Source organism: Mesocricetus auratus, unplaced genomic scaffold (genome assembly GCF_017639785.1).
Source record: "Mesocricetus auratus isolate SY011 unplaced genomic scaffold, BCM_Maur_2.0 Super-Scaffold_100007, whole genome shotgun sequence".
In the NCBI taxonomy this organism is placed as follows: Eukaryota; Metazoa; Chordata; class Mammalia; order Rodentia; family Cricetidae; genus Mesocricetus; species Mesocricetus auratus.
Window position 1 is genome coordinate 92,551,664 of NW_024429191.1, and position 23,649 is coordinate 92,575,312.

A 23,649-nucleotide genomic window follows, 5' to 3' on the forward strand; every position below is an offset into this window, starting at 1 on the left:
ATTGTGAGTGCTGATACCCCTGGGCTGCTGGTCCTGGGGGGAGTTCTATAAGAAAGCAGGCTGAGCCGGGCATTGGTGGCGCATGCCTTTGATCCCAGCACTCGGGAGGCAGAGGCAGGCAGATCTCTGTGAGTTCGAGGCCAGCCTGGTCTACAGAGTGAGTTCCAGGACAGCCTCCAAAGCCACAGAGAAACCCTGTCTTGGAAAAAAGACCCCCCCCAAAAAGGGCAGGCTGAGTAAGCAGCACCCCCCATACCCTCTGCATCAGCTCCTGCCTCCAGGTTCCTGCCCTGCTTGAATTCCTGTCCTGACTTCCTTCCATGTCGAACTGTGATGTGTAAGTGTGGGCCAGGTAAACCCTTTTCTCCCAGTCGGCTTTTTGGTCACGGTGTTTGAGGGCAGCAATAGAAACCCGTAGACAGACAGTAGACTGGTCTGCCATCTGCCCCTTCCCTGGAGTAGATGTTTGCTCTTGAGTCTGCAGCTCTAAGTCCAGGAAGCCCAGCCACCTCAGAAGCTCTCCCAAGGGCAGCCTGGATCAGAGAAGGTTCAGCCCCTAGGGGAGGGGTACAGGGGACCACAGAGGAGGAGGGTGGGGCTCACACTGGGCAGAAGTCCCAGCTTCCATGAATAGGGTCATGCCCAGCAGAAATTACAATCCAAGTTATTACAGGGGCGGGAATCCCACAGAGTAAAGATCTCTCCTCTCTTCCCTCTGCCAGACTACTGCCAGGCAGGAGCATGGAAAAGATGGCTGTCCTGGTGTATTTCTTCTCTTGTGTCCCTGACAAGTTTTCCCTCTTCATCTGGATGCATGTGTCTAGGTCCCTGGTTCTGCCAACGGGTGCCAACCATACCCCCCAGGCTGTTGGCCAGCCCTCCCCACTGGACTGCTTTGTGGCTGAGGCCCTCCTGGGTTCAGAGGACACACGTGTGTGCAGCATCCATGCTGACCTGAACAGTGACACCCAGAGCTAATGAGGCCACCTGGCCTGAGAGCGCTGCACCCCACCGAGCTAACCCAGCGCCCAGTGAGGGGAGCCACTGACAGGACTGAGGGTTAGGCCAGCACTTGCCCACCGCTGCCGCTCAGCACAGCTCTCCACTGCTGGCCTTCCACCGACAACCTGGTTCTGTCCCAGTGTCCTTCCTGCCCACCCCTCGAGCCTCACGGCCACAAGGGTCTGGGTCTGGGAGTTCAGAGGTCATCCTCGTGGTAGGGTTCCCCCTTAATCAGAAGAATGTGGCTGCCTCAGAAAGGCCCCTCCCATCACCCTCCCTCGGCAGGGATGCGACTCATGAGAGGAGCTGCAAGGCTGACGGAAGGAGTGACGTAAATGTGCCTTTCGCTTTAATGTCTGTTAAATAAGTTGGTAGGAGAAACGCCAAGTTGTGGGTTAGAATTCTACAAAGAGCCCAGTCTTTCCCCTCTGTACCCAAGCCCTGCTCTTACCAGGACTGGGAGAGTTCTCCCCCAAAAACAGGACTACAAAGCAGAGGATAGCTGACTCCTAGCTGGACAGACAAACAATGCTAGGCTCCTCCTCGGTGGCCTTGCTTCTACAGCCCAAGCACTCCCTTCTCTGTTCTTTTCAGAAAAGGCCCTTGGCCTTCTGCCATCAGCCATGGATAACTCTTCATGCCCAGGACAGCCGGCCTAGAAGGCCAACCAGGCAGCAGCCACCATCCAGTCCAAGCTCAGAACAAGTCTGGTTGGGAGAGGCGCCTCCAGTGCAGACTTTAGGCCCCTCCTGCCCTCACAGCTATCTGTCTTCTCTCCTTATGCAGTGGAAGAGGTTACAGAAGAGCTCGTACCAGAAGAACATGAAGCCCGTGGAGAGGGCAGCCTTCAGCAGGCTGGGGGACAGGCCCTTGAAGAGGCCCAGGGTGCCTTCATCTTGTAGCACCTGCTTGGTGAGGTCCAGGAGGCCCCCGTAGTTCCGCACCTGGGGAGAGGAAGGTGAAGGCTGGTGAGAGGAACAGTGATAAAAACGGGGACTCACGTGGCACAACACAGCTTCCAGTAAGTGCCCTGGGTGAATGAGGGAGTGAAATTCTTCATTCTTGCGTGTGGGCTAGCTTGGGGTTAACTGAGCTGGAAAGGGCCCCTTCCTGGTGAGGGGTGACCGCCTGTGGCTTTGGTGGACGCAGTGACAGCCCTGGGCCATCCTGGAGTCTTCCCCTCGTTACACCTGTTCCCCTTGGGCAGCAGGGCAGAATCTGGCCATCACTAGGTCTTCCCCAGCCAGTGCCCACCTCCAGCCTGGCCTCCCTGCCTTCAGGTGACACCACAAACTGCTGTCAGCTTGTCCTGTGTCCCCAAGACACAGTCCTCACTGTGCTATGCTCCCCTTCAAAGCTCCAAGAGCATCTGATGATGAGGGTACCAAAGGCATCAAGCCGCATTCCAAGTCTAGTGGCTCAAGGCATTTCAGCGTTTGGCTCCCGCTGGTCCTCGGCAAAAGCCCCTTCCTCCAACCAGCCAGAAGCACACTAGTTTCCGTTAGAAGAGTCTTCGTCCTGGGCTCTCACCACCTCTCCCATCTAAATTCAAGTGGTCTCTTCAGGACATGCCGGTAGAGGAAAAAAACCTTATTTTTACTAAAATAAGCACCTGCGTCTATGCAAAGAAACAAAACTTCTTTTTAGGGAAAACACCAAACGGTGGGTGATGCTGATGCAGCAGGAGGGCTTAGAGGGGAGGGGGCGGGGTTAGGAGGTCAGCGCAGCTTCCTCAGAGGATTTGGCAATGGGGGGGGGGTGGAGTCAAGGCTGTGGCCATGGCCGAGGACATGGGGCTGGTGGAGGAGTGGAAACTCATCACCACGCTGGGCCGCCTGGTCAAGGACAAGAAGATCAAGTCCTGGAGGAGATCCACCTGTTCTCCCTGACCATTGAGGAATCCGAGATTACTGACTTTTTCCTGGGTGCCTCCCTAAAGGATGAGGTTTAAAGATCATGCCAGTGTAGAAGCAGACTCGGGCTGGCCGGAGGACCAGGTTCAAGGCTTTTGTCGATATTGGAAACTACAATGGTCATGTTGCTCTTGTGTTAAGTGCTCCAAGGAGGTAGCCACTGCCATCCGAGGGGCCATCATCTTGGCCAGGCTTTTCCACTGTCCCTGTTCAGAGAGACTATTGGGGGAACAGGACTGGCAAACCCCACACTGTTCCATGCAAGGTGACAGGCCGCTGTGGCTCTCTGTGTCGGTCGGTGTGTCTCATCCCTGCCCCCAGAGGCGCTGGCACCGTCTCTGCTCCTACGTCCAAGAAGCTTCCGCCGATGGCCACACTGACACCCAGGGCAACTTTGCCAAGGCCACCTTTGATGCCATCATCTCCAAGACCTACAGCTACCTGACCCCTGGCCCCTGGAAACAGACTGTGTTCACCAAGTCTCCTTATCAGGGACTGACTGACTATCTGGTGAAAACTCACACCAGAGTCTGTTCAGAGGACCCAGGCTCCAGCTGTGGCCACCATGTAAGGGTTTTTTGTTGTTGTTACGATTTTTCAAGACAGGGGTTTTCTGTATCTATAGAACAAGTTGGCCTCAAACTCAACTACCACCCAGCCCACATAAGGGTTTTTATGCAAGAAAAAAAAAGTTAAGTCTGCTAAAAACAAACAAACAAAAGAGGGGACAGTGGGTCACCGCTGCTGGGTCCCTCACTGTCCAGTGACTGCGAGGACCTGAGCTCTGCACAGGAAGTCTTACCTGGCCAAAGGCAGACCGGGCATGCTCGAACCCTCCCACCTGCAGGCGCTTCTTGAAGAGGTCCAGGGGATACGTGAGGGTCTTGCTGATGACTCCAGAGCCACAGCCACAGAGCAGGTTTTTCAGGTTCCCTGGGGCAGGGTAAGAGACAGGCCAGTGACGGGATTGCAGTGCTCAGGGTTTTAAAGCACCTGCTGCTCTTCCAGAAAAGCCAAGTTCTGTTCCCAGCGTCCACATCAGGCAGCTCACAATCACTTGGCGCTTGGGATTACAATTCCAGGCCTCCTAGCACCACACGGTGGCCCACAACTAACTGCTGGGAACTCCAGTTCCAGGGGATCCAATGACAACTTCTCGTCTCCAAGGGCGTCAGCCACACACATGGCACACTGACATACAAAAATAATGAAGACTTTGAAAATAATCTTTAAAAAAATAAAATAAGAGCCAGGCGTTGGTGGTGCACGCCTTTAATCCCAGCACTCGGTAGGCAGAGACAGGCGGATCTCTGTGAGTTCGAGGCCAGCCTGGTCTACAGAGCGAGTTCCAGGACAGCCTCCAAAACAATACAGAGAAACCCTGTAAAAACCAAAAAATAATAATAATAAAATAAGAATATCAGAGCCAGGTGGTAGTGGTGCGCCTTTAATCTCAGCACTCAGGAGGCAGAAGCAGGTGGATCTCTGTAGATCTGCCTGGTCTACAGAGCAAGTTCTAGACAGTCAGGGCTGACTGTTACACAGAGAAACCCTGTCTCAAAAGACAAACAACAAACTAAAAAAAAAAGCAGATTTTAATACAGCCACCGAAGCAAGAATGACAGCAGGCACATTGGCCAGCCGGGCCTCAGGGTCCTCTGTGCAATCATTCTCACCCAAAAGCACCGAAACTGTGAGTCCCAAAATGGGAGTGGAGACAATCGCCCCCCAACAACGAAAACCACAAAAACAATAAATAAGTATAATTTGCAGGTTGGACTTTAAAAAAACAAAAGGAAGCCAGGAAGGACTACTCAATACACTTACTCCCGCGAGTGCAGGGGTGAGTGTGGCGGAGCCGGGGGGGACGGGGGACGGGGATGCGCCATGTAAAGTGCAGGGCTTGCTTGTTCTGCTGGCTTGACCACAGAGCCAGGAGCTAGTGACGGGCAAACCACGGTCTTTGGTGCACAGCTGTGACGCAGGCGCGGCTGTGGGGATGCAGGCGCGGCTGTGGGGATGCAGGCGCGGCTGTGGGGATGCAGGCTCGGCTGTGGGGGTGCAGGCGCGGCTGTGGGGATGCAGGCTCGGCTGTGGGGATGCAGGCGCGGCTGTGGGGATGCAGGCGCGGCTGTGGGCGTCTCACCTGTCTGCTTTCCATCCGGAGGCAGGACCCAGTCGTAGGCGTGCTTCAAGGACCGGTAGCAGGAGAACTGCAGGCCCGCGTAGGGGAAGATGGCTATCACCGTGGGAGCCAAGCCTTTGTAGAAGACCAAGGGGCCCTCGGTCCTGTACATGGTCGAAATGGCGTCTCGCAGGGTGTTATAGATCTGCATTTGCACATGCGCAGTGTGAGTGGGCTGTGGGAGGCGGTTTCAGCCCAAGAACAGCCCAGACACATCGTTTTTCTTCTCGTCTAAATCCCAGCTGTGTAGCTTTTCCTCTTCAGTCCAGGAAAACTAGCGATAAAAGTAAGTGGGGGCTGGCTGGAGAGATGGCTCAGAGGTTAAGAGCACTGACTGCTCTTCCAGGGGTCCTGAGTTCAATTCCCAGAAACCATATGGTGGCTCACAACCATCTACAATTCAATCTGGTGCCCTCTTCTGGGATGTAGGCAGAACATTGTATATGTGATAAATAAATAAATCTTAAAAAAAAAAAAAAAAAGCCGGGCGTTGGTGGCGAGCGCCTTTAATCCCAGCACTCGGGAGGCAGAGGCAGGCGGATCTCTGTGAGTTCGAGGCCAGCCTGGTCTACAGAGTGAGTTCCAGGACAGCCTCCAAAGCCACAGAGAAACCTTGTCTCGAAAAAAAAACCAAAAATAAAAATAAAAAAAATAAAAAATAAAAAAAAAAAGTAAGTGGGGGCTGGGTGTGGTGGCGCACACGCTAGCGCTGTAACCCTGGTGTTTGATGGGCGGAGGCAGGAAGATCAGGAGTTCAAAGTCCGCCTGGACTACACATCCTGTTCAAGAACCAGCCTGGGCTGAATGAGACCCTATCTCAAAACAAAAGAGAAATTCAAAAGGGCAGCTTGATGTGGTGGCTCGCACCACAGTCTAAACACTTAGCAGATGAAGGTAGGAGGATCAAGATTGAGGACACGGGCTGGAGAGACGGCTCAGTGGTTAAGATCACTGGCTGCTCTTCCAGAGGACCCAGGGTCAGTTCCCAGGATGCGCACAGCAGCTCACAACTGTACCAACATCCTCTTCTGGCCTCCATGAACAGTGCATATACACAGCACATAGGCATAAATGTAGGTAAAACATCCATACCTAAAAACAAATGAATCTAAAAAAAAAAAAAAAAAAAAAAAAACAGCTTGAACAACATAGGGAGACCCCACCTCCAAAGCAAACAAACTAATTAAAAGGGTATGGCTTTCTGAAAACGTCCTTCCTAGAAATTTCCATGATAGTTATTTCTTCAGTATATAAACGGATGTATCCCGGATCTAGAGACCTGTGTCAGCAAACAGGAGCACTTTCTTGCGGAGGACCCAGGTTCAGTTCCCAGCACCCACATGGCAGCAGGTCCAGAGGATGCCATGCCCTCTTCGGGGCATGTGGGCACTGAACACACAGCCCACAGACGTACGAGAGAGGGCAAAACACCCACACACATAAAATAAATCTTGAAAAGCGCCCGAAGAGTCCCAGCGGTACTCTGTGGCCTGCAAAGGAGCCACCTGAACTCTGGAGGCCACTGAGCTGCCCTCAGGGGGATGCCACTTGCAGCAGCAAGACCCCGCCCAGCTCTCCCAAGGAAAGCACAACACCAACCCAAAGAGTGGACGATGCATTTCAGGGCTCCTTCCAGGAAGGAAGGAGTGGGGTGAGGAACAATAGAAATGCGCCCGGGAACAGCATCAGGTTACTCTGCAAGCGGTCCCAGTACGTGCCAAGCAAACAGGCCTGTTTGAGAATTCTGCAGTTACCACTTTTGGGAGGTGAGGCAAACAGTGTAGTTTCAGCCTGAGGACTTCTGTGTAAGTGACTCTGCACTTCTCAGCTCTGCGGGGGCCCAGAGCAGGCTAGCCCAGTGAGCAGAGGTAAAGCTGACCCACTCACTAAATTAACTTCTTCCTTCTCTTAGCAGAGTTGGCAAGTAACAGGAGCGGCACAGGAAAGTCGGGCTGTCATCAGCCACCTTCCCTCTAGTCCAGGAGCCACGACAACCCTGAGACCGACTCAACCCTCATCCCATTTCTCCAACACGGCAGTCAGCCCAACCTCCAAATTTCCCTTGGGACTCTGCTCTTTGCAACCAAAATATCATCAGAAGGTTTTCCAACCGGGGTCTCCACCCTGAGGAACACAAAAGCCAGGCAAAACCAAAACCTAAACAAAACCAATTCCTACACAAATGTCCTGTCCCAACCAATGTGGCTGTATAGAGACACACACATACTGATATTTCTAAATAAATGTTTACATTTTTAGTTTTATGTGTATGGATATTGTGCTGGCTAGCCTTATCTATTTGGCACATAAACTAGAGCTCTCTGAAAGGAGGGAACCTCAGTGAAGAAAATGCTTCCATGAGATCCAGCTGTAAGGCATTTTCTCAATGACTGACTGGGAGGGTCCAGTCCACTGTGGGTGGGGCCATCCCTGGGCTGGCTGAGGGAGATCAAGCCAATAAGCAACACTCTCCGTGGCCCTGCATCAGCACCCGCCCCCCAGGTTCCTGTCCTGCTTGAGCTCCTGTCCTGACTTCCTGCAATGATGAACTGTGATGAGGAAGTGTGAGCTAAATAAACCCTCTCCCCCACAAGCTGCCTTTTGGTTATGGTGTTTCATTCCAGCAATAGAACCCCTGGCTAAGACAAGTGTTTTGCCTGTAAGCACGCTTGTACGTGTCTCACATGTAGAGCAAGCAGAGGGCAGACAGCGGATTTGGATCCTCAGGGACTGGAGTTACAGATGGTTTTGAAATCCCTGGGAGCGCTGGGAATTGAACCTGGGCCACCTGGAGAAGTGGCCAAGTGCTCTTAACCATTGAGCAATCTCTCCACCCACTTGGTTTATTCCTTGTGTGTGGACCTGGGCGTGCTTTGCGTACTTGTGAGGTCAGAGGACAGAATTCAGGAGCTGGTTCTCTTAATACGTGACTCCCAGAGACCAAACTCAAGCCATTAAGTTGGCGGCAAATGTCTACCCACCAAGCCACCCTGCCAGCTCGTATTCTGTTTATTTTGAGACATAGTCTCACTACATTGCTGAGGCGGCCGCAAACCCCTGAGCTCAGCCAACCTTCCCATTTTTGCCTGTGTACTAGGACTCTACAATGTGGGTGTGTGGCCGCTGCTATCTCTTTTTCCTTTTGTGGTGGTGTTTTGGGATTGCTAGTGTGTTTGTGTTTTGAGACAGGATCTCACTCCGTAGTCCAGGCTGTTCTTGAACTCTCATGAATCCTGTCTTCACCTCCCCTAAACTAGGATTACAGGCCTGGGCCTCAAGCCTACCTATTAATGACACTCCACTTTTTTTCAAAAAAAAAAAAAGCAGGATTTTTCTTCTCTTGCTTAAAAAAGCTTTATTTTATGTGTGTATGAGGGTCTGTCAGCATGTATGGATGTGGACCGCATGCATGCTTGGTACCTAGGGGCCAGAAGAGGGCGCCAGGTTCCCCAGAACTGAAGTTGTGAGCTGGTTGTGGAGTGAAAAGATGCGGGTGCTGGGAACCAAACCCGGATCCTCTGCAAGAGCTCTTAACCTGAGTCGGCTCTCCAGCCACTAATGATGTAAACCCTCAACACATTAAGGAACAGGTCTTAAACGGATGCAAGGTTAATACTGTTCACCAATGTGATGGGGACTAGCATCACCTAGGAACCATGCATGGGCGTACCCTCGAGGCACGATCCTCAGGTGAGCTGAGTTGGGAAAACTCACACTAAACGTGAGTGGCACCATCCATGCGCTTGGGCCTGGACTGTATTAAAAGGAGGAAGCTGGGGCTGGAGAGATGGCTCAGAGGTTAAGAGCACTGGCTGCTCTTCCAGAGGTCCTGAGTTCAATTCCCAGCAACTACATGGTGGCTCACAACCATCTGTAATGAGACTTGGTGCCCTCTTCTGATGTGTAGACATACACGGGGGCAGGGTGTTGTGTTCGTAATAAATAAATAAATCTTTAAAAAAAAAAAAGGAGGAAGCCATGTGAGCACGGGAGCCATCACTTTCAAGCAATCACTCTCTGCTTTCTGGCTACGGATACCACGTGACCAGCTGCCTCTAGCTGCTATCAACAGGACTCTCCACCATGATGGACAGCATCCTTGAACTGTGAGCCCTTTCTCCCTTGAGTTGCTTTTGGCCAGAGTATTTTATCACTGCAAGAAGGAGAGTCACCAAGACTTGGTCCGTTGCTTTCATTAAGTTCTTCTTAGAGACCAAGTCACCCACACCATCTCCTTCAACATATTCCTGGAGGAAACCTCAGGACATTGTGGCCAGAAGTTCCTGAGTCCCAAGTCCCCAGATGCCTGCCTTCGTTCAGCCCACTGCTGGATGCTTGTCCTGCTTTGCCCCTGTGGGCTCCTTGTCCCCGGGAAGTCTATGGGAGAAAGGGCGCCTTGCAGAGTGCAGGTTACTTACAGACTGGCTGTGGCGCTGGCAATGAAGGGGGCCCCAGTTTCTCCTCCCGAAGGGACAAGAGTCCCAACCGCTGTACTCCCGCCTCCCCCAGGCTACCCTTGCCTGGCATCCGACTGCTCACCTTAGGCTCGCCCTGAGCTGCGAGGCGGGTACGCAGGACATCCACAGGGTGTACAGCAAGGGTGGCTGCGCCAGCAGACAAGCCGCCACATACGAAGTGCGCTGAGAACTCGTGAGTCTCATACAAGTTGACTCTGTAGAGTAGCTCAGTCAGCTCCTCAAACGACAGAAACTGCAGAGGCAAGCGTAAGGCCGCTGAGGGTAAGCCGGGGAAACGCAACATGCCGTTCTGTGAGCTCAGCTGCCTTGCCCGAGCGGGCACAGGAGAAAGACAGAACAATCCAATGCCATTCCCTATCCCCTTGAGTGCTGGAAAGGGAAGGGCAGATGTGCACTGCTCCTGCAGAATTCGGTTCCTGATTCCCACATCTGGCAGCTCACCACTGCCTGGAACTCCAGCTCCAGGGGCTCTGATGCCTCTGTGGGCACCAGCACTCATGTGCACGTACACGTAACTTACAAATCTTTTTAAGGGGCTGGAGATGGCTCAGAGGTTAAGAGCACTGGCTGCTCCTCCAGAGGTTCTGAGTTCAATTCCCAGCAACCACATGGTGGCTCACAACCACCTGTAATGAGATCTGGTGCAGGCGTGCATGCAGGCAGAGCACTGTATACATAATGAATAAATCTCAAAAATAAAATGTTCTCAGCCGGGCGTTGGTGGCGCACGCATTTAATCCCAGCACTCGGGAGGCAGAGGCAGGCGGATCTCTGTGAGTTCGAGGCCAGCCTGGTCTACAGAGCTAGTTCCAGGACAGCCTCCAAAGCCACAGAGGAACCCTGTCTTGAAAAAAAAAAAAAAATGTTCTCCAACCTTCATCTGTGCATCATAGCATGGACCTACCTACCTGTGTGAGCGCGCCCACACACACACACACACACACACACACAATTTGAAAAAAAAAAAGGTGCTAGGGAAATAGGGAAATAGTTTAGTTGGTAAAGTGTTTCCGTACAAGCACAAGACCTGAGTTTGAGCTCCAGCACTCACATAAAAAGCAGGGTGCAACAGTGCATTCCTATAATCCCCGAGCTAGGGGTTTGCAGGATGGAGACAGAGGGATCACGTGGCTTGCTGGTCTGCCAGTCTAACCAAGTTAGTGAGCTCCAGGCTTAGGGAGAGATCCTGTGAGGAAGTCACATCTCTGGCCCACATGTATACATATGCATACAGATACAAACACAGATGGACTTGTATATATGCAAACATATATACACAGAGAGAGAGAGGGAGAGGAGAAAACAGAGAGACCTGTTTTGTTTTGTTATTAGTGTTATTACTTTCTGAGTTTTTGCCTCACTATGGAGGCCTGGTCAGCCTCAGTCCCCGAGTGTTAGGGTCCCAGGTACGTGTCTGCCAGGCTTGGGAGATGCAGGGAACTCCATTCATTTACCTACTTTTCTGCACCCTAGGAAAAGCCATTGTCTGACTCGTGGCAGGAAACCGCACACCACAGCTGAAGCCCTCATGTCTGTTGACAGCACACTCCCTGGTACCCACAGCCTCCCCATCACCTCCAGCCAGACATCTCGAGACCACCATGGTGCTTCCTTTCCTCCACGTGCTACAGTGTCTCGCTGTGTACAGGCAAGATCGTGGGTGACACAGACATGCCAACCTGGTGAGGGATGGACTTGAACAAAGAGTAAGAAAAGGCAGAAGAGCAGGCAGGGGCCACTCTGACACTGGCTACATGAGGAGGACCCCGCCCTGACACTTCCTCTTGCAATTCATTCATTCATTCATTCATTCATTGTGCTTTGCGGATACCAGGGCTGGGACTTCTCATGAACAAGCTTGCTAAGGTGGTGGTGCTCCATGCTCCCCCACTATGCTGGCTGCCCCTCGGCCATGTCCCCACCAACAACCTTAGCTGTTCTCAGCCACAGCTTTCTCTCCTGTAGAATCAGAAAGACAATACCATCTGCCTCACAGGACGGCCGTTGAGAGGCCACAGCTCGCATTCTACGGTGGGGGATGGGACACTGTCACTCCTGCCAAACCTTACCATGTACGCCATCGCATACACGGTACCCAGCTAAAGCAGGGAATGATGAGACGCGAGAAGCCGTGTGTTACTCTCCACCCCATCATGGCCGGTCGTGAGGTCCTGGCTGCTGCCCTGCAATCCCCGGGGGCACCTGCCGGATGTTCCTCTTATGAGCCAGTGAGCCGCAGTGAGGACGGCCTTGGGGAGGGCGCCGTTTCAGTGGTAAAGGCGCTGGCAGCCAAGTCTGAGAACCTGAGTTTGAACCCCTGGACCCTGGTCAGGCACAGTGCTGCACCAATCCCAGAACTTGGGAGGCAGAAGCGGGTGGCTCTCTGTTGAGTCCTGGGCGAGCCTGTTCTCCCCAGCGTTCCGGAACAGACAGGGCTACATAGAATCTGCCACCCCCCCAAAACAAAAACAAGCAAACCAAACGCCCGGTGAACCCAGGACCCACGCGCTAAGAGAGAGCTGGCTCAAGGAAACTGGCCTCTGGCCTTGACACCCTGGCAGGAATCATGCAGCAAGCACATGTCCCCCTTTGAAATTTAAAAAAGAAAAATGGGGGCTGGAGAGATGGCTCAGAGGTTAAGAGCACTGGCTGCTCTTCCAGGGGTCCTGAGTTCAATTCCCAGCAACTTCATGGTGGCTCACAACCATCTGTAATGAGATCTGGTGCCCTGCATGGGGATACATGCAGACAGAACACTATATACATAATACAATAATCTTTAAAAAAAAAAAAAGGAAGAAAGAAAGAAAAGAAAAATGGAGGCTATATGGAGAGCATTCCTCAGTCTGCCCCGGACAGGGTCAGGAAGAGAAGGAGGACAGGATGTGGGGAGAAAAGGCCTGAGGCGTGGCTAACAGATGACATTTCACATGGTCAGAGTAAGTTTCTGGGCAGAGTGGGGACTGTCACCAAGGCAGCGTCCCTACTTGCCTCACCCGTTCTCTGCTCCATGGAGCAATGGGACCCCAGGGACCTGGCCTGGTTCTCCGACACCTACTTGGACGGCTCCATAGGCTACGGACAGGATCTGTGCTGGAATGTGCCCTTTCCAGAAAGCCGAAGGGCCCTCCTCCTGTAGAATCTGCTTGATTGCCTGGAAGATCCCGTGGTATTTGGCGTTGGGGTCACTTGGACACAGGCGCTCAATCTGAAGCTAGGGATTAAAGGGTAAAAGGTCAGGATGGTGGGGGAGGGGTGAGTGACAAGGAGGGAGCTCAAGGCAATGAAACCCTTCACCTTGACAAAATCCCAAGTTTTAGGAGCCGCCTTCGTAAGAAGGGCTGACCCTGTTTATTCCCTCACCCGCTACACGGAAGAGAGGAGAAAGGGTACCTGGAAGCGGATCTTGATGACATCCAAAGGGCTGATCAGGGCGCGAGTGACAAATCCAGACACTGAGCCTGCCACCGCCACCTCCAACTTGGAGTTACTCCTGGCATCTGCTTTGGCATCATAGCCGACCATCCCTGCCTCTGGTCCATCCAATGTCCATGAGTATCAGGCTGTCTGAAAGAGTCACGGAGTAAAGACGAGTTCCCACAGCATCTGCTCAGACACCACCTCCTTGCAGCAGCCTGGGGCACTGGCCTTTGTAGCCTTATTCCTATGGATACACTTTTTTTTTTCTTTAAGATTTATTTATTTATCACATATACAGTGTTCTGCCTACACGCCAGAAGAGGGCACCAGACTGATGTGTAGATGGTTGTGAGCCACCACGTGGTTGCTGGGAATTGAACTCAGGAGCCCTGGAAGAGCAGTCAGTGCTCTTAACCTCTGAGCCATCTCTCCAGCCCCCTGGATACGGTTTCTTGTCCTCCCGATAGAATGTAAGCCCACAGAGACGGGCATGGTGGTGCACACTTTTAGTCCCAGCACTTAGGAGGCAGAGGCAGGTGGATCTCTGTGTTCCAGGCCAGCCTGGTCTACAAAAGTGTTCCATGACAGCCAGGGCTACAAAGAGAACTCCTGTCTCAAAAAACAAAACAAACAAACAAACAAAAAAACGAAAACAAAAAATGAACAAAGAAAGAAAACAAGCTGGTAGAAACACGGCCTTGACCTCAACTCTTTGCCTTACACATCCACTGACAGAAAAAGGTCAATTTGAACCAAGGATGGTGGCTCAGCAGTTAGAAGCTCTGCTGCTTAATCATGGGTATAGGAATTCAAATCTCAGTGCCTAGATGGGCACTGGTGGTGCACGCCTTTAGTCCCAGCACTGGGGAGGCAGAGGCAGGGGGATCTCTGTGAGTTCAAGACCAGCCTGGTCTACAAGAGCTAGTCCCAGATCTCAATGCCCACATCTGGTAATTCAAAGATAGCTGTGATTCCAGTCCCAGAGAGCCAATGTCCTCTTTGTTCCTCTGAGGGTTTCTGTGCTCATGTACACATATCCACCCCCCCACTCATATTTAAAAATAACACAGAATCAAAAAGAAAATTAGGGCTGGTGAGATGGCCTAGAGATTAAGAACACTTGTTACTCCTACAGAGGACCTGGGTTCGATTCCCAGCGCCCACATTGCAGCTCACAACTGTCCGTGAGTAAAATTCTGGGTCATCCTATACCCTCTTCTGACCTCCACAGGCACCAGGCATGCAGGTAGAACACATATATACAGGCACGTGAGCAAACCTTCAAACACATGACATACATAAATCTAAAGATTTTAATTAAATTAAAAATATAATCCTAGCTCCAGCAAGCTACCACCCAGTGTCCTCTGCCTTTCCTTTCTTTGTAATTCACCGAGCACCTGAGAGACAGAGGCAAATTCAAGGTCAGCCTGGTCTACACAGCAAATTCCAAGCCCCCACAGGCCCATAGGGAGTAGTGGCACCTTTGGGAGGAATGGCCCTGTGGGAGAAAATGTGTCACTTGGGGTAGGCTTTAAGGTTTCAGAGCCACAAGTCAAGGCCAGCCAGGATCACTCTTACTGTTGTACGCTAACCTGGATATAGAATTCTTGGCTCCTTTTCCAGCACCTTGTCTGCCAGCACGCTGCCATGGACGCTCTGAACCTAAAAGCCAGCCCCAATTAGATATTTTCTTTTATAAGAGTTGCTATGGGGGCCGGGCGTTGGTGGCGCAAGCCTTTAATCCCAGCACTCGGGAGGCAGAGGCAGGCGGATCTCTGTGAGTTCGAGGCCAGCCTGGTCTACAAAGTGAGTTCCAGGACAGCCTCCAAAGCCACAGAGAAACCCTGTCTCGAAAAACCAAAAAAAAAAAAAAGAGTTGCTGTGGGGGCTGGAGAGATGGCTCAGAGGTTAAGAGCACTGGCTGCTCTTCCAGAGGTCCTGAGTTCAATTCCCAGCAACCACATGGTGGCTCACAACCATCTGTAATGAGATCTGGTGCCCTCTTCTGGTGTGCAGGAATATATGCAGACAGAACATTGTACACATAATAAAATAAATAAATCTTTAAAAAAAAAAGAGTTGCTGTGGCCGGGTGTTGGTGGCGCACGCCTTTAATCCCAGCACTCGGGAGGCAGAGGCAGGCGGATCTCTGTGAGTCAGAGACCAGCCTGGTCTACAAGAGCTAGTTCCAGGACAGCCTCCAAAGCCACAGAGAAATCCTGTCTCGAAAAGAGTTGCTATGGTCATGATATTTCTTCACAGCAAAAGAACTTTAACTAAGATACCCCCCAAACAAAATAAACAAACAAAACACCTAAAAATATAATGATTTTAGAAAGGCCATCAGAATTATCCCACAGCTTGAACATGCACAGTAACTAGGAGGTCATTGGTGACCTGGAGACAACTTCCATTCCTCCATTCTGACTTTGGATTTCCCTCTCTCATCTACCCTGGCACCTCTCCCAGAAGCCCGGGAGAACTGGGTTAAACAAGGGCATAGGACTAAAGCCATGAACCCTCTCATGGGTGACATGGCCTGCTCAGTCCAGAACGGTTTCAAGTTTCCTGCAGTCCAGGAGGGAAAGAAAGCCGAGTGGCAGGTGTCCTGGCTCGTTGTCCCCATAAGCTGAGAGATAGTGAGTCTATCTGGAAGCCCAACCTGTAACTGCACACCACTCTAGCTAAGTAGAAAGTGGGAGGGGCTGCTGTGCCTGGATTTCAAGAAATAAGCAGTTCTATATTGCTGGATACAGATCAAGCAGCCTGGGTTCTAGCTAAGTAGGGAGACTGACGCAGAAGGAGCACAGTGTGAGCCCAGCCAGGACAGCATGGTGTGACCCTGTCTTAACGTAAAAAGCAAAAATAAGCCCGGTGGTGGTGGCGCACGCCTTTGATCCCAGCACTCGGGAGGCAGAGGCAAGTAGATTTCTGTGAGTTCGAGGCCAGCTTGGTCTACAGAGCTGCTACACAGAAACCCTGTTGAGAAAAACCAAAAAAAAAAGAAAGAAAGAGAAAAGCAAACTGTGGTTCACACCTACAATCCCAGCATGTGGGAGGCAAAGGCAAGAGGATCAGGACCTAGCCTGGGCTACATAAGACTAAAGAAACCCAGACAAAAAGCAGCGTGTTAGCCAAGCACGTCCAAGGCCCTGGGCTCCACTCCTCTGCACGGTGAGGGCGTGTGTGTGTGTGCGCGCGCGTGTGTGCGTGTGTGTGTGTTCGTCCAAGGCCCTGGGCTCCACTCCTCTGCACGGTGAGGGCGTGTGTGTGTGTGCGCGCGCGTGTGTGCGTGTGTGTGTGTTCGTCCAAGGCCCTGGGCTCCACTCCTCTGCACGGTGAGGGCGTGTGTGCGCGCGTGTGTGCGTGCGCGTGTGTGCGTGTGTGTGCGCGCGCGTGTGTGTGTGCGTGTGTGTTCGTCCAAGGCCCTGGGCTCCACTCCTCTGCACGGTGAGGGTGTGTGTGTGTGTGTGTGTGTGTGTGTGTGTGTGTGTGTGTGTGTGCGTGTGAATGTGTGTGTGTGTGTGTGTGTTCGATGTACAGCTCAGGGGTAGAGAACCTGTCTTGTATGCACAAAGCCCCAAGCTTACTGTATCCCAGAAATAAAAGCTTGGAGCCACAGAGATGGCTTAGTGGGAAAGGACACTGCTGCCCAGCCTGAAGCCCCAGCTCCATCCAGGGACTTTCCCTGATGGAAGGAAAGACCCGACCCCGGAAAGTTGTCTCTGACCTCTGCACTCTCTTTGTGGTGTGTCAGACTCTATGTATGTGTATACATACATACATACATACATACATACATACATACATACATACATACACACACACACACACACACACACACACACACACCAAATTGGGGCTGGAGAGATGGCTCAGAGGTTAAGAGCACTGGCTGCTCTTCCAGAGGACCTGAGTTCAATTCCCAACAACCACATGTAGTTCACAACCATCTGCAATGAGATCTGATGCCCTCTTCCCGCATGTAGTCTCTATATGTAGACAGAGCACCATGTACATAAAATAAATAAACCTTAAAAAAAAACCTGTGTTCAAGTTCTGTCTCTCTCATAGACCAGGGGCAACTTTTAAAATACCGACTGGGCCGGGCACTGATGACTCACGCCTTTAATCCCAGCACTCGGGAGGCAGAGGCAGGCGGATCTCTGTGAGTTCGAGGCCACCCTGGTCTACAGAGGGAGTTCCAGGACAGCCTTCAAAACAATACAGAAAAACCCTGTCTCGAAAAACCAAAATAATAATAATAATAATAATAATAATAATAATAATAAAAAAAATAAAAATAAAATACCAACTGGAAGCCAGGTGGTGCACGCCTTTAATCCCAGCACTCAGGAGGCAGAGGCAGGCGGATCTCTGTGAGTTCAGGGCCAGCCTGCTCTACAGAGTGAGTTCCAGGACAGCCTCCAAAGCTACACAGAGAAACCCTGTCTGGAAAACAAACAAACAAAAGCCCAATTGGAGTCAAGGCTCAGTAGTTAAGCGCACTGGCTGTTGCTCTTACTGAGGACCTAGGTTTGATCCCTAGTACCCCATAAAGGCTCATAGCTGTAATTCCAGTCTCTGGGGATCTGAAACTCTCTTCTGGTCTCCTCCTGCACCAGACATGCGTGTGGTGAAATATAAGCAGGCAAAAGTTCATCCACAGAAAAATAAGTTAAAAAAATATTTTTTGAGGGGGGTGTTCGAGATAGGGTTTCTCTGTATTGTTTTGGAGGCTGTCCTGGAACTTGCTCTGTAGACCAGGGTGGCCTCGAACTCACAGAGATCCGCCTGCCTCTGCCTCCCGAGTGCTGGGATTAAAGGCATGTGCTACCAGCACCCGGCAAAAAGAAATCTTCTAAATGAAATAAAAATACCAACTCAGGGCACGTCTTCAATCCCAGCACTCGGGAGGCAGAGGCAGGTGGATATCTGTGAGTTCGAGGCCAGCCTGGTCCACAGAGCGAGTTCCAGGACAGCCTCCAAAACAATACAGAGAAACCCTATCTCGAACACCCCCCTCAAAAAATACAGAGACACCCTGTCTCGAAAAGACAAAAAAAAAAATACTAACTCAGTTTTCAATTATGGAAAGCGGTGATGTTTGACCTGCCTGGTCTAGATTGCTGATCAGATTAAGTGACAAATTTTGAAAACCAGCAAGACATACACACCTAAAAAGCTTTTGGAATGTGTGTTTTCTAGAAAAGAAGACCACAAGAACACAAACATTTTTAAAATCAGGGCTGAAAGCAGTAAAGTTGGTGAAATGCCTTGGATTCGGTCCCCACAAGGAGCACAAGCCAGCAGGGTGCAGCCTGTAACACTTGGCCGCAACCGACCCAAGAGTTCAAGGTCGTCCTCGATAACACGGCAGGTTCAAGTCTAGCCGAGCAAAAATAAACAAAGGGAAAAAGCAATCTCCCGCTCATTCAAAATCTCCTTGTACCGATAATCTCGATATCTAGACAGATTAAAAAATGATTGTATGATAGGAACAATGCATGGCCGAGACAGGGAAGGCGGCTGACCTCCTGAGTGTCAGTGCATGGGGTGCAAGCGAATTTCTTCACCCCACCCCACCCCCACATGCGGGGTGGACAGGTATCATTCGGTGGGTAACCGAGAGCTCACGTGTGCAGCTGAGGAGCTCTGCAGACGGCCCCGTGGGGGTGAGTGCACCGTCCAGGCGTACCCGGCGGGCTCGGGCTTCCCCGTGAGTCCGGAGCAGCGGACAAGCAAGCCCACGTGCAAGCCCTGCGGCGGTGGTGGCGGCGGCGGCGGCGGGGGATTCGCCTTCCGCGTCCCTGAAGATGCTCCCGGGGGGTCAGGTGTTGCCACGTGAGCATCCGTCCCCGCCCCGCGTGGATACCTGCCATTCTGCTCCCCGTGTTCCGACTCAGGAAGCCGGGGGCGCCAGTTCCCGAGAGAGTACCAGGAGGAGAGCAAAGCTAGAGATCACTCACCTGACGCGGCAGGTGGCGCCGGGCTCCACAAGCTCAGTGCTCCTTCCTTCTCAGCGTAACCCAACAGCGAAACTGAACTGCACTTGCCAGTAACTGATGGGCTGCCCGGCCAATCACCGTGCAGCTTCTGGCCGCCGCTGGTCCAATCGCTTTGCGTAGGAGGGATCACCTAATGTCACCGCGAGAGGTATTGATGGGTAATGTAGTCTTCGGCTGCCAAGCCCCTCCCCACCCTTGGGAAAGCAGCGAAGAGCCTCCTGGGGGATGTAGTCCTGCTGCGCTTGCGCTTGCGCTTGCGCCTGCGCGCCTTACGGACGTCCGAAGGAAGCGGATGGAAAAGCAGGCGCTTACGAGGTTTTTTTTAGGCGGCCTCTTTCGGTGGCGCGATCCTCTGAGGTCGGCGGAGGATGTGGAAGGGTTAGGGCTCGCTGGACTTGAGCCACTTTTCTTCCAATCAGTGTCGTCTCAGAATCCGTATAATCTAGCATTGGGAAGGATGAAGGGAGGGAAGCCTGGCATCCCCAGCCTGGAGGACCGGGGTTGGGTCGAGGTTATAGATGGGTTCTCGGGATGAGAACCTTTATCCCTGTGTCCCTGACGTTTGTCACACGCAGCCAGGCGAGGTGGCTGGGGCACCGGGAGGAAGACCGGGAGTTCAACGTTATCCCTCGCTACAAAGTTCAAAGCCAGCCCCGGCAACGTAAGACTCTGTCCCCCAAAACAGCAACAACAAAAAGTGTATCTGAGCTGAGACCTAAGCCATTTGTTGTAACGGGTTAATGTACCCTTATTTACGTGTTATTCGTTTGTTTGTTTTTTTTGTTTTTGTTTTTGTTTTTTTTTTTTTTTTGCTTTGTTTTTTGCTGTGTAGCTTTGGAGGCTGTCCTGGAACTCGCTCTGTAGATCAGGCTGGCCTCAAACTCACAGAGATCCGTCTGCCCCGGCGCGAGTGCTGGGATCAAAGGCGAGCGCCACGACCGCCCGGCTTGGCACACATTTTTAAAAATTAATGTAATTTTAAAAATTGCGTGGGTGGCCATGTTTGGAGGACAACTTGCAGAAGCCACCTCTCCCCTCCCACCGTGTCTGAGAGATAGAATTTAGATGTCAATGCTGGTAGCAAGCGCCGTTATCGGCCGAGCCAGCTCCAGAGCCAGCCTTCAAGTATCAGAAATTTAATTTTTTGGGGGGTAGGTTCTCATGTAGCCCAAGCCAGCCTCAAACTTTTATATGGCTGTGGATGGCCCGTGAGTCCTGATCTTCCTTTCCCCGCATCCCGTTTGATACCTGGCCTAGAAATGTTTAATTTTCATGAAGTCTAGTTTGTGTGTGTGTGTGTGTTTATGAGACATGGATTGAAGTTCTGCCCCACCCCCTGGAGTTAGATGTTAATTGTTGCAGCATATGGAATATTGCTGCTGTTGAAGAGTCTGTTTTTCTCCACCGTATCTTCTTCTCGTTTGCACGGACTCTGCTCTCCTCAGTATGTGTTGATAGGTGCTGTCCGCATGCGCACACGAGAGCACACCTCGACAGGTGCCAGTTTTCATGGTCTTGTAACCCAGTCCTAATTTTTGCATATTTGCAATCTGGTCATTGAAGTTCAATATATTTAGTGAATCCAGTCATGTGAAAAGATAAACCAGAAAAATAACAGTTCCCGTCAGCTTGGGGAAGTGAAGCCTTGTGTGACCTCATCACGCCCTAAACAGACCTATTAGGAGTTCGTCTGGACTTCCCCCGCCTCCTTGGAGGGAATAAATGTCTCCATGGTCTTGAACAAATAGGGTTGGTGTCTCACAGCTGGGCTGCTTTGGGGGGGGGAGGGAGCCGGCCCCAGGCAACCTGCTGTCTGCAAGAGGATTCAAACTTGGTGGAGGGGTCTTGCTGTGTGTCTTTGGCTTCAGTTTTCCCAACCATCAAGATGAAGAAGGTAGACCTCAGGTGCCCAAGCCCTGCAGAACCATGAGTCAAAAAACAAAACAAAAGAGAAAAACCATGTCACTCTAAGTTAATACAGAATCACTTGGAAAACGTTTTTTTCTTTTTTCTTTTCTTTTTTTTTAAAGATATATAATGTATACAGTGTTCTGTCTCCATGTATCCCTGCAGGCCGGAGGCACCAGATCTCATTACAGATGAGAATCTCATTACAGACGGTTGTGAACTGTCATGTGGTTGTTGGGAATTGAACTCAGGAACTCTGGAAGAGCAGCCAGTGTTCTTAACCTCTGAGCCATCTCTCCAGCCTCTAGAATTGTTTTATTTGTAATTCGGTGTATGGGGGGGTGGGGGTGGGGGCAGGAACTGTATGTGCACATATGAATGCAGTTCCCACAGAGTCCAGAGGAGGGCACTGCAAGTCTTGGAGCTGGAATTAGAGGCCCTTGTGATTTGCCAGTGTAGGTCCAAGCTCTCAATGTGGGTCCTGTGCAAGAGAAGCAAACTGCATTTTTTTTTTTTTTTTTTTGGTTTTCGAGACAGGGTTTCTCTGTATTGTCTTGGAGGCCGTGGTGCTGGAACTCGCTCTGTAGACCAGGCTGGCCTCAAACTCACAGAGATCTGCCTCCTGAGTGCTGCGATTAAAGGTGTGGGCCACCAATGTCTAGCTTAAACTTCCTCTTTAAAACAACTTTGCTGTCTTTATCCTATGTGCATTGATGTTTTGGCTGCATGTGCGTCTGTATGAGGGTGTCAAGTCCTCCGGAACCGGAGTTACAGACAATTGGGAGCCGCCATGATGTGGGTGCCGGACTGAACCGGGGTCCTCTGGAAGAGCAGCCTTATCTCCCATCTGCTGAGCCACCTCTCCAGCTTCTGACTCTGTTTTTGTTTTGGGACTGATCTCACTTTGTAGTCCTGGCTAGTCTGGGCTGGCTGTGTAGACCAGGTTGGACCCCAGCTTATGGTGATTGTTCTGGCCCCGCTTTCCGAGTGCAGGGACTGCGGGCTCACCCGCCCGGCTCATCTGTCTTCTTCGGGGCCAGAGATGAGGAGCCTTGTTCTTCATGCTCACCGTTCTCATTCTTAAATTCCCCGGGCAAATGCCTGGGGTCTGTTCTTAGCCACAGTCACTGCTGTCTCAGACCCTGGGGCATCGCGGGTACCCGCTGGAGCTTCCTTTACTTAGCCAGAAGCTGAGAAACTTCTCGTGCTTACCCGTGTGACGGGGCGTGGCTCGAGCACCACCCGGCTCTGGATCTCCAACCAAGGCAAACAAGCGAAAATCTTGTGTGGATGCCCCACCCAGTCTGTGTAGCCAGTCACCTGCTGAATGTTAGGACGCCTTGGTTGTTTTCAGGTTTCAGTGCTTATGAATAACATTTCTGGGCTGAAGAGGTGGCTCAGAGGGTGTTGCTATCAAGCCTGATGACTTGAGTTGGATCCCAGGGACCCTCAAGGTAGAGGAAGAGAATGGTTTCTGTAAGCTGCCCTCTGTTTGCACGCGTACACTATGGCGCACACACAAATGAACGTCAAAACGTAATTGTTAATAAACTTGTACTTTGTTGTCACCTGTAACACCCCAACACCTCCCCCATCCCCCCCCCACAGAGGCAGACAGATCTCTGTGAATTCAAGGGCATTCTGGTCTATAGAGTGAGTTCCAGGACAGCCAGAGCTACACAGAGAAACCCTGTCTCGAAAAATAAATAAAATAACCCTCCACTCGCAGGTGCTTGCAAGGTTGTATATCCTCATTTTTGTTTGGTTTCAGTCTCTGACGTTTTTTTACTGAGAAACCCATGAAAAAAAAAACCAACACTGTTGGAATGTTCTAGAGGAAGTTCTCATGGGCACCAGGGCCAGCACCAGGGGCGCTCCTTCTCACAGTTCCTTTTTTGTTATTTTCAGATTCACTCAGCACACGGCTCAAAACCCAGACAACTTACAAAGAAATAAAGGGGCTTCCACTGTCCAGCCATTCAAGAGCAGACCCACAGTGACCTCAGAGAATCAGGAGGTGTGGGGGAGGGGGCCAGGGGTAAGGCACCCTGGAGAAGGCTCCCAACCTCCTGGAGGGCGTCCCGGCTCCCAGAGTTCTGCTTTTTGGCATCTGGTTCTCAGCTAGATCTGGTTTGCGGGTGACAGCGCCACACCCATCGCTGTCTGAGTCCCTGAGGTGTTTTCTGCTGCCTTTGGGCTGCCAGTCTCCACTCTGCTGGCACTGAGGGAGAACAGAAGTGCATCCCATCCATTAGACTGTTGGGGGAGCGGGGGTTGACGTCTTCCCCCACATCTCCCCCATATCTCAAGAACTGCCTAACTGCTTTGGGGTGTATTCACTGAGGACACAGAGGGACAGAGAAAACAGCCCTGGAGGAGAGGATCTGGGCAGCTCAGTTGGTTAGGACTTGACTGGCATGCAGAAGGCCCTGGGTTTGAGCCTAAGATCTCATAAACCAGGGGTTATGGCACAGGCTTGTAACCCCAGCACTTGGGAGGTGGTAGAGACAGGAAGCTCAGAAGTTCGAGGTCATCTTTGGGCGCAAAGCAAATAACACATTCAAGTCTAGCCTGAGGTACTGAGACTGAGAAACGGATGTTGAAAGGGTAGGAAGGCTCAGCCGGGAAGGGTCCTTGCTGCCCACGCCTGAGACCTGACTCATTGACCTTCACAGGTGGTCCATGGGCACACACACACTCACGAGTGCACACTCACACACGCAGAGGAGGGA

General features: G+C 51.6%; 1 protein-coding gene across 3 annotated transcripts; it reads right to left on the bottom strand.

Moving 5' to 3' along the window:
* Positions 1–1,329: 1,329 nt before the first annotated feature.
* Slc25a19 (solute carrier family 25 member 19) lies at positions 1,330–19,083 on the bottom strand. Of its 3 annotated transcripts, none has more exons than XM_040750054.1 (7): positions 18,971–19,083; positions 12,972–13,141; positions 12,637–12,792; positions 9,640–9,810; positions 5,062–5,245; positions 3,718–3,848; positions 1,330–1,946 (listed from the first exon to the last, which is right to left on the bottom strand). In XM_040750054.1, exons 2-7 carry the CDS (start codon positions 13,101–13,103, stop codon positions 1,764–1,766), a joined length of 957 nt encoding a protein of 318 aa, XP_040605988.1. In that variant the 5' UTR covers positions 13,104–13,141; positions 18,971–19,083; the 3' UTR covers positions 1,330–1,763. The 3 variants fall into 3 exon arrangements, with proteins under 3 accessions (XP_040605988.1, XP_040605986.1, XP_040605987.1); XM_040750052.1 differs by having other exon boundaries at positions 12,972–13,145; positions 18,971–19,080; XM_040750053.1 differs by lacking the exon at positions 18,971–19,083 and adding an exon at positions 18,877–18,963 and having other exon boundaries at positions 12,972–13,145.
* Between the last annotated feature and the right edge of the window lie 4,566 nt (positions 19,084–23,649).